Here is a 14,535-nt window from a genome sequence, read left to right on the forward strand (position 1 = left end):
AGGGAGGAGGAGGAGAGACGAAGAAGAAGAAGAGGAGAGAGGAGGAGCGGAGGAGAAGAAGAGAAGAAGAAAGGAAGAAGAGAGAAGAAGGAAGAGAGAAGAAGAAGGAGGAAGAGAAGAAGGAGAAGAGAAGAAGAAGAAGAGAAGAAGAAGAAGAAGAAGAAGAAGAAGAAGAAGAAAGAAGAAGAAGAAGAAGAAGAAGAAGAAGAAGAAGAAGAAGAAGGAGGAGGAGGAAGAGGAGGAGGAGGACGAGGAGGAGGAGGAGGACGAGGACGAGGAGGACGAGGACGAGGAGGACGAGGAGGACGAGGAGGAGGACGAGGACGAGGATAAGGAGGAGGAGGACGAGGATAAGGAGGAGGAGGACGAGGAGGAGGAGGAGGAGGACGAGGAGGAGAAGGAGGATGAGGGTAAGGAGGAGGAGGACAAGGAGGAAGAGGAGGAGGAGTTGTACTTATCTAGTACTTTAAAAGGAAGGGAAGGGAATAAGGATGTATTAAGTGTATTGAGTGCCTACTATGTGCCAAGCTTTACAAATATCCCATTCAATGTTCACAACAACCCTGGGAAGCAGGTGCTGTCATTATCCCATTTTATAGTTGGAGAAACTGAGTCAGTCAGAGCCTAAATAACTTGACCAGGATCACACAGAAAATAAGTGTCTGAGGCTAGATTTGAACTCAGGTCTTCCTGACTTCAGGCCCAGTGATTTATCCACAGTGCCAACTAGCTGCCTTAAACCTTTAAGGTTTGCAAAGCACTTTACATATGTAATATGTTCTCTCTGTCTCTTCCTTTGGGAGCCAGGCTACTACATCTGCCCCTCAGGGGTCCAGTGGGTAACTCTGAGGACTTGGTGTGTCTTTCTCATACTGTCATGACTCAAGCTTCTGTTTTTACCACTTAACACAAATAAGTTTTTACAAAGGAATGTTTACTTCAAAAATATAGCAAGAACAAACATACAAACATTTCCCACCATGCCTTGGGTACATAGTGTTCCCTAAACCACTAGGAGTGGAAGGAGGGATTGGACTCATAATTTAGCCCAATTTCTACATAATATTGGTCCCACCAAGTTCACGTATAGACATGGCCTGACTGTTGGGTAAGTCCTTCCATTGGCTGGAGTCCCATAGGCCACTCCCAAAGATTGCTTCTTCCTCATAGCATTGATTCTGTGTTGGCTGCAAAACCTGAAAACCCAGCCTGGAATTCTGAATCCTTGTTTCCTATGGCCTTGTTCTCCGAACCTTTGAAACTCCCAAGGTCAGAGACCCCACTCCCTTCACCCAGAATAGAAAAGCAAACCAAAAGGCCAAAGCCCAAAGCCTGTTTCTTGGTGGGGGTGGAGTGCACCATATGCTCTCATAGCGGGAAATGGCCCGAAGGACCTTCTCTTTGCCACAGTCTTTCACGAGTCACTGTGGGCGCAAGAGTCGCTGTGAAGCCAACAGCCCCAGCCAAAGCTGACTCAGGCCTTTTTGAAAATGCCAACAGGTGCAGCTGAGCAGCCAATTGAAAAAAGGCTCTTTCCAACCACATGGTTAGCCGAGTGAAGCCAGCTACAGAATGCCCACGCAGGAGCCACAGTCTCTCCAACTTTCTTCCCTTAAAGGTCATCATAATTTAATTCTCTTGGAAGCGAGCTCCCTAGCACCCCCAACACAAAGATGTCACGTCAGCTAAGCAAGCTGGTGGGGTCTACTTACATTACACATGCCTTATTTCATTTTTCCTCACAATAACCCTGGGAGGGAGAGAGGAAACTGAGGCTGAGCACCATGAAGCGACTCACCCAATGTCACACAGCAGGATTTGAACTCAGGTCTTCCTGACTCTGAGTCCAGTTCGATCAGCCACTGGTTTCTCCAGATGGTCCTAAGTAGTCGGTGCTAAATTCAATTATTTCCCTGTCCTTAGGAATATCCTGGACTCCTGGAATGCAACGGTCAGCCCAGAAGTTTGTTTTACACAGATGGAGGCTTCTTCTAGAACTGAGGAACCCCACCGCCTTAGCAGGCGAAGTGGGAGAGGAAGTGCAAGATCTTTAAGCAAAGGGTTACATGGGAAGGAGACCTGCTTTTGGTTCCAACTCAACCCAGCCCAGGCGGCATTTGTCCTAAAGAACGTTTTCCTCATCCTAGGGCTTAGCACCAAGGCCAGGGCCCCATGCGTAGCCTCAGGCAAGTTGTAATGGCCCCATCTGGGACGACTCTCACAGAATCTCTATTTCCACACCAGAGAAATCTGGTCCTCGGCTGTAAGGAACTGAGAGTTTCTCTTGGTCCAAAAATGGAGTGAATGTTGAGGACAAAATGAGGGATGTTTACTCCGAAGCCCAGGTTTTTGAGCATTGGCTAATGGTTAGTTATTCCTGAGTCTTAGTAACGACTTAAAGTATTGATTATTCATTATTGGCTATGAGTAATTGGTTATCAGTTATTACCACTCACTAGCAAATTGTTGCTATTTAGCTATGGCACCTCATCATTAGCATGGCATGGTGAAATCATAGCTGAACTTAGACTCAGGAGACCTGAGTTCAAATCCCAACTTGTGTACTTACAGGCTATGTAACTATATACAAGTCATTTAATTTCTCAGAGCCTCAGTTGGACTTTTCTGTGAAATGGGATTAATACTAGATGAACTCACTAACTCAGTGAAAGGTAGTATGGCTTGGTGAATTAAAGCCCACATGATCTGGTTTTCATTTCCATCTCTGACACGTTAGCTTTGTAAAGTCATTTGCCCTCTCAGTATACTAGACAACTCTCTATAACTCTTAAGTTGCCGAGGAGGTGCCAACCTGCACTGGTAGAGGGAGTTTTCTCATTTAGGAGTACCCTAAATAAATACAATTTTTATTAAATAAATTCACAGCTCTAGTCCCTTTCCTACCTAACTCACAGGGTCTTTTACAAGGAAAATAGATATTAAAGCATTATGCAAACATGAGTAATTAATAGGGAAAATGATGGCCCCTGCCTTCCAGATTTGTTTTGAAATAATATTTGTAAAGTGCTTCGTAAACCTCAAAATGCTATATAAATACTAGCTTAAATATAATTATCATAATTATTAACACCAATAGTAATTGAGTTATATTATTGGTCCAACTACTTGTTAATTTCTGAGTTTTAGTAATAAAGTATTGATTATTTCTTATTGCCTATGAGTAATTGACTATTAGTTATTCCCACTCATTGGCAAATTGTCATTAGCTAGTACTAACTGGTGATTGCCCATTAGCCATGGCACCTCATTATTAGCATGGCATCATGGAAACATGGCTGAACTTAGAGTCAGGAGACCTGAGTTCAAATCCCAATTCATGTACTTACTGGCTATGTAATTTATTGGTAATTTATGATTGGCCATTGGCTGTATTTGTTGTTGCTGTTCTGTTGTGTTCAACTCTTCGTGACCCCATTAGGGATTTTCTTGGCAGAGATACTAGAGTGGTTTGCCATTCCATTCCCCAGCTCATTTTACAGATGAGGAAACTGAGGCAAACAGGGTTAAGTGACTTGCCCAGGGTCACCCAGCCAGTAAGTATCGAAGGCCAGATTTGAACTCATGAAGATGAGTCTTCCTGACTCTAGGCCTAGCACTCTATCCACTATGCCACCTAGTTGCCCATTTGGCTGTATTAATTAGTGGTTATTAATCATGGATTGTCAGTCATTGGTTATTGGTTAATGGCTATTGTTTCTGAATATTGGTCATTGTCTATATTGGTCTGGGGTAGACTGAGGTTAGTTGGAGGAGCCTCTGACTGAGATGGTGGCTCAAGAATAGTGTGGGCCCCAAAAAGAAATTGGAGCTTGCTTGATCTACCTTGCCAAACTCCTTAGAGAAGGGGTGTGTGATCAGTTCAGTGAATTAATAATCACTCACTGTGGCGCCATGCACTATGCTAAGCATTAGAGATAAACAGAAGAGATGATCAGGACCTAGAATCAATGGAGCTTGGCAATTGATTGGCGGTACATGAGGAAGAGAGAAGGGTTGAAGATAATGCCAAGGCTGCTGACCTGGAAGGATGACACTGCCCTTAGTGAAAACAGGTAGATTTGGAGAAAGGGCAAGTTTCAGGGAAAAGATAATGTGTTTTGCTTTGGATGTGCTGAGCTTGGGATTTTGATGGTACATCAAAGGGGCAATGTCCAGCAGGCAGTTGGAGCAGTCGGGCTGGGGTTCAAGAGAAAAGCTAGACCTGGGTATTTAGATTTGAGTGAGAGATGATAATTAATTAAGTCCATAGGCACCAATGAGATCACCTAGGGAGACAAAGAAGCGTCCAGACAGCGCTCTGGAAGACACTTTCATTGATTATCCAGCAAAGGCATGGAAGAAGGAATGGGGAAGCCAGAGAAAACAGTGTCACAAAAGCCAAGAGAGGGAAATTGTCCAGGAGGCAGGGTTGGCCAAAGAGGGCAAGTCAGATGAGGCCTGGAAAAAAGGTTGCTGACTTTAGCAGTTAAGAGATCACTGCTGACCTTTAAGAAAGCACTTTCAGTGGAGTGGTAGGGTCAGAAGACAGATTATAAGGAACTAAGGAATGAGTGGGTAGTATCGCCTCTTGACAGAGAGGTAATGGACTAGAAATACAGGATGAGACATGCATTGTCAGTCATGGCCAATGTTTTGATGGAATATACATATTTGTTATAAGGGAAGGGTTTTACTGAAGGTGGGATGGGTTAGTGAGTAGTGACAGACAAGGAGGAAGGAAAGCATCATAAAAGATTTTTGGAAAATGAGCAGAAAAATACCAAAGGGGACACAAATAGAGGAGTTTTGTTACTGCCTTGCTAAATTTGTGTATTTCTTTTAAAATTAGCAAAGTATACATAAGAGCATCTTGGTGGCTCAGGGGATTGAGTGCTGAGACTCAGGAAGACCAGATGAGATCCAGCCTCAGATACACTTACCAGCTGTGTGACCTTGGGAAAATCACTTAACCTCCATTTACCTCAATTTCCTCAAATATGAAGTGGTGGTAATAATAGCACCTGCCTCCCGGGGTCGTTGTGGGGACCAAAGGAGATAATTATAAAGTGCTTAACATAGTGCCTGGCACATAGTAGGTGTTACATAAATGTTAGCTCTTATTCTTTGTTATTAAAATGTTTGTGTTTATTGATGATTTGTAAGTTAACAATTAAAAACATTTAAGTGGGTGGATGGTTGAGAGACAGCAAGTGTAGACATCTCTTTCTAGGAGTTTGTCAGTGAAATGAAGGAGAGATAGACGTAGGAGGTTAGCTTGAGGAAATGAGAGGGTCACGTGAGGGGGAGCTGTGTGTGTGTCTGTGTGTGCGTGTCTCTGTGTCTCTGTATGCATGTGTGTACACATGTGTGTGCATGCACGTGTGCATGTATGTGTGTGTGTGTGTGTGCGTGCGTGCGTGCGTGCGTGTGTGTGTGTGTGTGTGTGTGTACGTGTGTGTTTTAAGGATGGAGCATATTTATAAAGAGCCAGGAGGAAACCAAGAAAGGAGAGATTTAAAAGGGTGAAGGTGGGGGAGGCTCCTGAATGAGAAGGGATAGAGTGGATTAGAGGGAAGGAGCAGAGGGCTAGCCTCGGCATGAAGGGTGACCTTTCACACTTCTCTTGCCATCCTCCCCACACTCCCACTCAATGCTAAACCTAGAAGAAAGAGGACAAATTATGCAATACCCACTTACCTTCTCCTAGGCTGTGGGGTGCACAGCAGCTCCCTGCAAGGTTTGGATGGTAAGTGGATATCATTGTTCACTTGTGTCTGACTCTCATGACCCCATGGCCTTTGGTCCAGCACTCCAATACTGGACATTAGCAAAGATACTGGAGCGGTTTGACATTTCCTTCTCCAGTGGATTAAGGCAGGTCAAGAAGGTTAAGTGACTTGTCCAGGGTCACATAGCTAGTGAATGTCTGAGGCTAGATTTGAACTCAGGTCTTCCTGATTCCAGGCCCAGTGCTTCATCCACTGAGCCACCTAGCTCCCTTAAATCAACAAGCCTTTATTTAAGTACTACTGTGTGCCAGGCACAGTGCTAAGCACTGGGGATACAAACAAAGGCAAAACAGAAGTCCCTGCCCTCGAGGAACTTACGTTGTAACCACAGATAAACAACTTGGTAGGCATAAGATGTGTAGGGAGTAGATGGAAGATGGTCTGAGAGGGGAAGGCATTAGCAGCTGGGAAAACTAGGAAAGGCCTGCTAGAATGGGTGAGATTTGAGCTGAGCCAGGGAAATTAAGAGGCAGAGGTGAATGGGTAGAAGCATTCCAGGTGTGAGGGACAGCTGATGCAAAGGCTTAGAGATGGGAGACAGTGTGTCCTGTTTCAGCACAATGTTGGATCAATGTTGGATCCCCAGAGCAGCCGCTCTGCCCTTGGTAGCTCTGGCCTTGAGGTGTGTGCCCCTCAAAGGAAAAAAGAAAGTAAAGGACACACGGTGGAAGCAACAATAGATTCAAAGTCCTGGGTTCAAGTTTTGGCTCTTCACGGATTTCTCATACACACATACTCATCTCCAAAGAGGCTGACTTAGAGAAGGGCAGAACAGGCCATACCCATCCATCTGCCCTCTCCTTCCTTACTCCCAGACACCCCTAGGCTGTGCTTCTAGCCTTCCTGGGGAAACACAGAAGCAGACAAGGGCATCATTATTTTTTCATTACAATGCACAATAATTTATACCTTGTTTGGCCAAGCCTTTACCGCTGGTAGATGGAGAAGCTAAATATTTTACAGTCTTAGCTCCACTTTTGGAAAATCCATGGATGGGCAGGAGAAGTGTATCTCCTGGGCACTTCTCTCTACCCTCCTCACCTCTACCAGAGGGGTTCAACCTCCTCCAGGGCATGGATCTGGGGTCTCCTACACACACACACACACTCACACACACACACACTCACACACACACACACACTCACACACACACACACACTCACACACACACACACCTCTCCCTCTGACTCAGACAATCCACCCAGGTTAGAAAAAACCCCTGAGCATCCCAGGGAGCTGCAGCTGGGAGACAGGGTCCAACCTCTGCCTCAAGACCTCCGAGGAGAGAGGGCCCCCAACTCCCAAGCCAGTCCACTCCACTACTGGGTGCCTCTCATTGTTAGAAAGGTTTTCTGACAAGCCTAAACTGATTCCTTTGCAAAGTTTACTCACTGCTCCTGAGCTTCTGGTCAGAGCTATCAGGACTCTAGTGGCCCCCACCTGCTCCCTGAAGTGCAAAGGAAGGAGAGGGCTTCCATCCTCTTCTTATCCATGTGGTTCAGTGGAAAGAGAATAGAACTTGAAGTCAGAAGACCTGGGTTCGCATCGTGGCTTTGCTGCTTACTGGAGCTTATGTAACCATGGGCATATGTCTTGGGCCTCAGTTTCCACACTGGGTAAAATGAAAGATTTGCAATAGATGGCTCCTAAAGTCCCTTCCTTCCTTGCTCTTGCAAAACCCATTTTCATACTTAGAAATAGGATCCCAGTGAGTGGTCCTGGGGCAAGAGGGTTACCCAGACCCAGAGGACCCAATCTTCTGGTTTTCCCCATAGGAAAGAGCCAGGGTGGCTTAAGCCCCTGGACATTTGGCCAGCTGGGGGAGATGGTATTTGGAAGGTGAGGGAAATGGGAAAGGAAATTCTGCTTTCCCCTATACAGGGAACCCTTGGGTTAGCTTAAAAAGATTCTCTACAGGGGGTCCTTTGAAGAGGAGAAATTGATGCTAGTCTCCTCTATCTGGAAGGGACCTGGAGGTCATCCTGTCCATGCCTCAGCATCTAGGCAGGCCAGCCACCAGCTAGTGTAGCCCCCAGTAGGCCCCTTGGCTCTTTGCCATCTCTGAAACAGAGCTTCGCAGGCTCAGGGAGACTCAAAGGGCCTTTGTCCCCAAGCCTAGAGAGCCCCCCTCCCTTGGGAGAAGGGGGAGTTGTGGGGGATAGAAATTCTATGGCCTGATTCTAGTTATATGATTTAAAGCCAGCCTTCTCCAATTCAATCAAAGTAATGGCCCAGATCGTATCGATTTCCCCTCGGCCTTTCTCCAGCTCCCTCCTTCTCTCCCTCCGCCCCCCACCAGCTTCAGATTTTCAACATTTCTTCCCACCTCCCATCCCAGCCTTCCCATGGCAGCCCCCACCTCCAGCCTAGCCTACATCTGAACAGAGAGTAGGAAAGGCATCGCAGCCAGAAAAACATAGTTAGTCTCTGACCTATAAGCCCAAATGTCTTGATCCAAGAGTAACTAGGTTGGCATAAAAAGCAAGGTATGGAAAAGTCAGTGGATCAAAAGGCCTAGGTTCAAGTCTTGGCTCTGACACTTCCTAGCTAGCTATATAGATCACTCAATCCCTCTAGGATGTAGTTTCCAGAGCATAATAAACTTAAAATAGGCCTACTTCAAGGAGTTAGGGGTATTTGGCCTGGAGAAGACTTCGGTGGGGTGGAAATGAATAATAATCACTAACATTTGCGTGGCGCTTGTTGCAGAAAGAAAACCTACTACATTACCATTTAGAATATGTCGAGTATAAGATTTTATGGGCAGCTAGGTGGCACAGTGGATAGAGCACGTCGCCTGGAGGCAGGAAGAGCTGACTTCAAATCTGGCCTCAGACACGTCCTAGCTGTGTTACTCTGAGCAAGTCACTTAACCCTATTTGCCTCAGTTTCCTTATCTGTAAAATGAGCCAAAGAAGGAAATGGCGAATCACTCCAGTATCTCTGCCAAGGAGACCCCAAATGAGGTCAGGAAGAGTCGATCACTACTGAAAGACTGAAGAACAACAGAAAAGATTTTATTACATCCATGGTTACCAGCCAAGGCAGGGAGAAGCAGCAGGTGGCACAAAGACAGAGAGTGTCTCTATGGGCTAAGGGCTTCTGAACAGGAACCATTTCTCACATGTACTTTTATTTTTTTTGTTTGTTTGTTTTGGTTTTTTTGTTTCTTTTGTTTTTTTTCAGTCGTTCAGTCGTTTCAGTCATATCTGACTCTTTGTGACCCCTTTTGAGGTTTTTGGCAAAGATACTGGGTTGGTTTGCCAGTTCCTTCTCTAACTCATTTGGCAGATGAGGAAACTGAGGCAAACAGGGTTAAGTGACTTGCCCAGGGTCACACAACTAGTAAGTGTCTGAGGCCACATTTGAACTCAGGAAGAGGAGCTTCTGAATTCAGGCTATGTACTCTATGCACTATGGTGCCATCTAGCTGCCCCAGTAGAGAGGTTACAGACAGGCTTTGGTAGAGGGAGTATCCTCACTGCGAGCTTTCCATACCTATGAAATCACAGGCCCATATAGATGTATCATTATTATCGGGAGTATGGTGGCAGGGCTCAGGCTCCAGGCTGCTTTCATTCTCTTCTAAGGTTACCTTGTATCTACTCTACATATATCTTATACATACCACAGGAATCTGTCCTGGGCCGTCTCCTCATCTCCCTCTAGACTAGTTCTCTTGGTGATTTCTTCAGCTTTCTGTGTCAGCAAGGCAATAAGCACAACATAGATGATAATTCTCAATATGCCTATGTGGTTCTGTATCACAAAATATAAGAGATTCCCCATATAGAAGGTAGAAGAAGTAAACCATTTATTCAGACACCAGAGAACCAAATCCCAAAACCAATAAGCCCAATCCATCATAGCAGTAAAGAATTCGATACACAATATCACAGCAGAGAACCACTCCACCCCAAAACCTTCCTGCCCCCTGCTGGGACCTTGCTACCAACAGACACACAGCGCAGCTAGCACATCTGCTCTCTCCCTCAGCTCTAACCACCCTTTCAGCATTTCCTGTGGCACACTTTCTTCTTCCTGTCAGCAGGCTCCTCTCACCACATGGGACTTAAGCTTCCTGTAATGTAAGCAGGTCACATGGCCTATTAATAGGTGGGAAAGATCTTCAAATTTAAAATACACTTACACTTTCTTACATCTTACTTACATCTCCTTATCCAGCCCTACCTCTCTCCTGAACTCTAGGCTTTCACCTCCACCTGCCAGGCCATGTTCCCGGCTTCCAGGTACTTTCTACCCCTCCCCCCACCATATTGTCCCATTAGAATGTAAGGTCATTGAGGCCAGGGATTTTCTTGTTTTTTGCTTTTGTTTGTATCCCTATTGCTCAACGCAGTGGTTTCTTAATAAAGCAATTAGTATATCATAGTCGCCAGCATAGTTATCACTTAAATGTTTGTTTCCTTCCTTCCCATTAGACATCTCAAACTGGATGTCCCCTAGACATCTTAAACTCAACATGTACAAAACTGAACTTAGCATCTTTCCCCCTAAACCCTTACTTCTTCCTAACTTCCCTTCTACTGTCAGGGAACTCCCCCAGGCCTACAATCCCACAAAATCTCACTCCCTCTCACCCCACCTCGCCATAGCCAGTCTGTTGCCAAGACCCATCAGCGTTAATTCTCCTTTTGTAGCATTCTTCAAGTATGCCCCCTTCGCTCTTCTGATACTGCTACCACCCTGATACAGACTGTCATCTCCTGGACTGTTGCAATAGCCTACGGGTGAGTTGGCCTGCCTCAGGTCTCTCCTCACTCCAGTCCATTCTCCTCTCAACTGTCAAATTGATCTTCCTAAAGAGTAGGTCTGACTAATATGGAAATGGTTTACATGATTGCACACGTATAACCTACATCAGATTGCTTGCCGTCTCAGGAGACAGAGGGAGGAAGGGATAAAATTTGGAACTGAAAACTTAAAAAAAAAAAGCTACAAATGTTAAAAAAATTGTTTTAACATACAATTGGAGAAAAATAAGACATTATTTTTTAAAAGAGTAGGTCTGACCATCACACACACACACACACACACACACACACACACCCCTATTAAAAAAACTCTAGTGGTTCCTTATTACATCCAGGATCAAATATAAAATCCTCTGGCTTTTAAAGCCCTCTCATGAACTCAGGTCTTCCTGACTCGACTCCACATCCAGAACTTTATCGAGTGTGCCGTTTAGCTGACTATGCTGAGCATGAGGGCGTGTGGTCTATTTAGGAATATAATAGGAGAGGCAGTTAATAGCTGTGCAAGTAACATAATTTTTTTCTGAGCCTTGGTTTCCTCATTTGTGAAGTGGGGATGATGATAGCACCTACCTCCCACAGTTGTTGTAAGGATCCAATGAAATCATTCATGTAAAGTGTTTTGTTGGCCTTTAAGTTCTAAATAAATGTTAGCTATTATGATTGTTGTATGGCTGGGGCTGAGGTCAAGAATGTGGGAGGATGGTCTAGAGCAGAGAAGTCAAAGCATAGTACCAGCAACACTCCTGAATAAGGCCCTAACCAGATTAAAATGTAATTGGGAAATATTTACCAAAATAAATTAATTTAGCAGAATACAGCTAATGTTCATTTGCGGTTTTCTAAGTCAATACGCATTTCACAGGGATCCTTATGTATAGTTTAATGGCCCCTGTTTCTATTGGAGTTTGGCACCACTGGTCAGGAGCATGGGGAAGGAGAGAATTGTGGTTGGGATCAAAACCCACAGTCAGGAGGGGGGTTACAAAAGTTCCAAGTGGACCTGGGATGATGTGGCCAGAGGACTAGGTACAGGGTGCTAGGGAGGAGTCAGAAAGAAGAAGGTCTGAGTTTTTGCCTCATGGAGATTGCTGGGTTTTAGCCTCCTCTGGAAGGGGTGTGGGGGGTTGTGTTCAGAGTCAACCCCAGTGGGGTCTCCGGTCATCCCGTATAATGGAACTGATGCAGCTGGGAGCCAGCCCTGGGGAAGATAAATGAACAGGTCTCCAGTCCATAATCCAACATTTCCTCCTCTCTGTTCCCATTATCCAGGGCACTTTGCAGCTGGCTGGGAAATTAGCTGTCAGCATGGTAATGCATGAAGGTCAGCAGAGCATCAGCGGTGACCGACCGGCCATGTTTAACCAGGCAGCAGCTTCCAGACCCCGACCCCTTCCTTATCTGCTCCTCTCTCCTCTTCCACAGGAGTGGCTGAGTCGGTTCGGTTACCTGCCCCCGCCAGACCCCGTGACAGGGCAGCTGCAGACCCAGGAGGAGTTGGCCAAGGCCATTGCAGCTATGCAACGATTTGGGGGCCTGGAGGCCACCGGTGTCCTCGGTCAGTACCACCAGGGCTGGGTCTGGGGCCAGGGGCTGGGGAGGGAAAGCCAGAAGATGGGAAAGAGAGGCTGGGCCCAAATGAGATACAACCCAGCCCAAAGTGACTTTTGATATCTCTGCCCCACATGTGTCCCTCCCAGACACATCCCAGTGCCCAATGCCAGAGTATGGGAGCCCAGTAACCACCAGCTCAAAGGCTAGAACTCCTATTGTGGGGTTTTCCAGAAGCCTGATTTCATATGATCAGAGATGAAGAGTTGGAAGGGCCATCCAGTCCACTGCTCCCATTTTTGGCGGTAGGAAGCTGAGTCCTAAAACAATTAAAGAATTTGCCTGAGTACACACAAATAGTAAGCATTAGGGGTGAGATTTGAACCTCACTCAACTGATTCGAGAAACAGGATTCTTTCCACTGTACCAAGGCCACTTTCCTAATCTGCTAGGTTCCAATCCTGTGCCCCTCAATCACAGTGCCCTAGAAGCTGACTTTGCCCCTAATGTGTGACCTATTAGAATGTGAGTTCCATGAGGACAAGGACTGTATTTTGCCTTTCTCCGCATCCCCTGCACTTATATAAACACCGAGTAGAGTGGGGGACCTGAAGTCAGGAAGACCCGAGTTTAAACCCAACCTCCTAGAAAGTTACTAGCTGTATGACCCTGGACAAGTCACTCTCTCTCTGTCTCCCTCAGTGTTCTCATCTGTGAAAGGGGGATAATATTGGTACCTACCTCCCAGGATTGTTGTGAGGCTCAAATGAGGTAATAAATGTAAAGCATTTAGCGCAGTGCCTGGCACATAGCAGGCACTTAATAAATGTTTGTTGATTCAGCATGGTGCCTCGAACATAGTGGGCAATTAATAAGTGCTTGTTGACTGACTGACCAACCTGCATACAACTGTAGCATAGAAATCCCCAGGGTAGGGCCACTGGCAGGATGGCCCAGCCTTGGCATTTGGAGGCAGGAAGAAAATGCTAGGAGAGGGATCCTTCTGCTCATTAAAGGCTCTCTTCGAGTCCCTCCTCCCACATGCTGCTCTCCCTGAATGCTGTTAATTATCACTATTTATGAGAGTGAAAATGAACCAGACTGTTCTCGAGAAGCTCATTACCTGCCGCTGCCCCAGTACCCCCTTCTCCTTCCCCCACCCCTACAACCAGCCTGGAGCTTTGACCGAAGCAGGCTGGAGACCCAGCCAGGAAAGCAAGAAAGAGTCCTCCTTTCCCTCAGGTGCACTGCAAACAAGGCAAGGTCCTGGGCTCTTAACTCCACTCCTTGCCAAGCTCCTGGCCCCTGCCTCAATGCCCCCCTTCTGCACCCCGGCAGCAGCCCCCCTGTAGAGATGGAGATTCCAGCTACAGACACATTAACACCCTGGGTGTGAAACTGTACATGTAATATATCACAACCCGCCTCTATTTCTTTAACACCACAAAAGCATGCACTCCACTGAGGCAGTTTGATACACTCTGAAGAACACTGGCTTTGGAGTCATAGGACCTGGGTTCAAATCCTGTCTCTGTCACCGCCTATAGGACATCAGAAAAGATATTTCATTTTCCAGGCAGTGGTTTGCCATTTCCTTCTCCAGCTCATTTTACAAATGAGGAAACTGAGGCAAACAGGGTTAAGTGACTTGCCCAGGGTTACACAGCTAGTAAGTGTCTGAGGCCAGATTTGAGCTCAGGTTTTTCTGACTCCAGGCTTGGCACTCTATACACTGCCCATTCATTTAATTTACCATTTATCCAGTTTCTTCATCTATAACATAAGGGAATTGACCTAGGTAAACTCTGAGCTCCCTTCCAGCTTCAGATCCAGGCTCCTAAGAAAGATTTCAGCAATGCAGGTGATTCCTCCAGTGGAGGAAGCTCTCAACTTCTCCAGACCTTATTTTTTTATAAGCAACCATCACAAAAAAAAATCAGTTCTTGGCAGGCAGCCTTTGGTGTGGAGCTCTCTGCCCTTAGCCAGGCTGGTTCTCAGACCAGGCTGGAAGCTTTTCCAGTTTGTGAGGGCCTGCCAGGCCCAGGGCTCGTGCCCCATTGGCAAAGCTTCTAAGAATCATGATGAGGTGCTTTTAATTCTTTTTCTGAGACAAACAAAATTTAATACATACCCAGTTTTATAGACAACACAGCGTCACACCATGTAGGGCATTTACTATTTATTTTATACATTCGGATATTTTTGAAACACTTCTGGCTACAAAACAGAATAGAGAGAAATAAACAGGAATATATTGAATACTTAAAAAGTATGATGCAATAAAGAATATAAAGTACTATATTCCCTTCGTTACTTCCAAAGATATTTATATATATATATATATGCATATCTGTTTCTATACAAGTAACATCACGAAGGATCACACCTTCACATACTTAATGTATTACTTTTCAGCGTGA

The 14,535-nt window shown here is 45.6% G+C and overlaps 1 protein-coding gene across 1 annotated transcript in view; it reads left to right on the top strand.

Moving 5' to 3' along the window:
- Positions 1-11,872: 11,872 nt before the first annotated feature.
- MMP17 (matrix metallopeptidase 17) overlaps positions 11,873-14,535 on the top strand; it is a 40,795-nt gene continuing 38,132 nt past the window's right edge. Inside the window, exon 1 of the mRNA XM_036765705.1 lies at positions 11,873-12,122. Within this exon, the coding sequence (XP_036621600.1) occupies positions 11,873-12,122 (250 nt within the window). The remainder of the gene's footprint in view (positions 12,123-14,535) is intronic.

Source organism: Trichosurus vulpecula, chromosome 1, assembly GCF_011100635.1.
Source record: "Trichosurus vulpecula isolate mTriVul1 chromosome 1, mTriVul1.pri, whole genome shotgun sequence".
NCBI lineage: Eukaryota > Metazoa > Chordata > Mammalia > Diprotodontia > Phalangeridae > Trichosurus > Trichosurus vulpecula.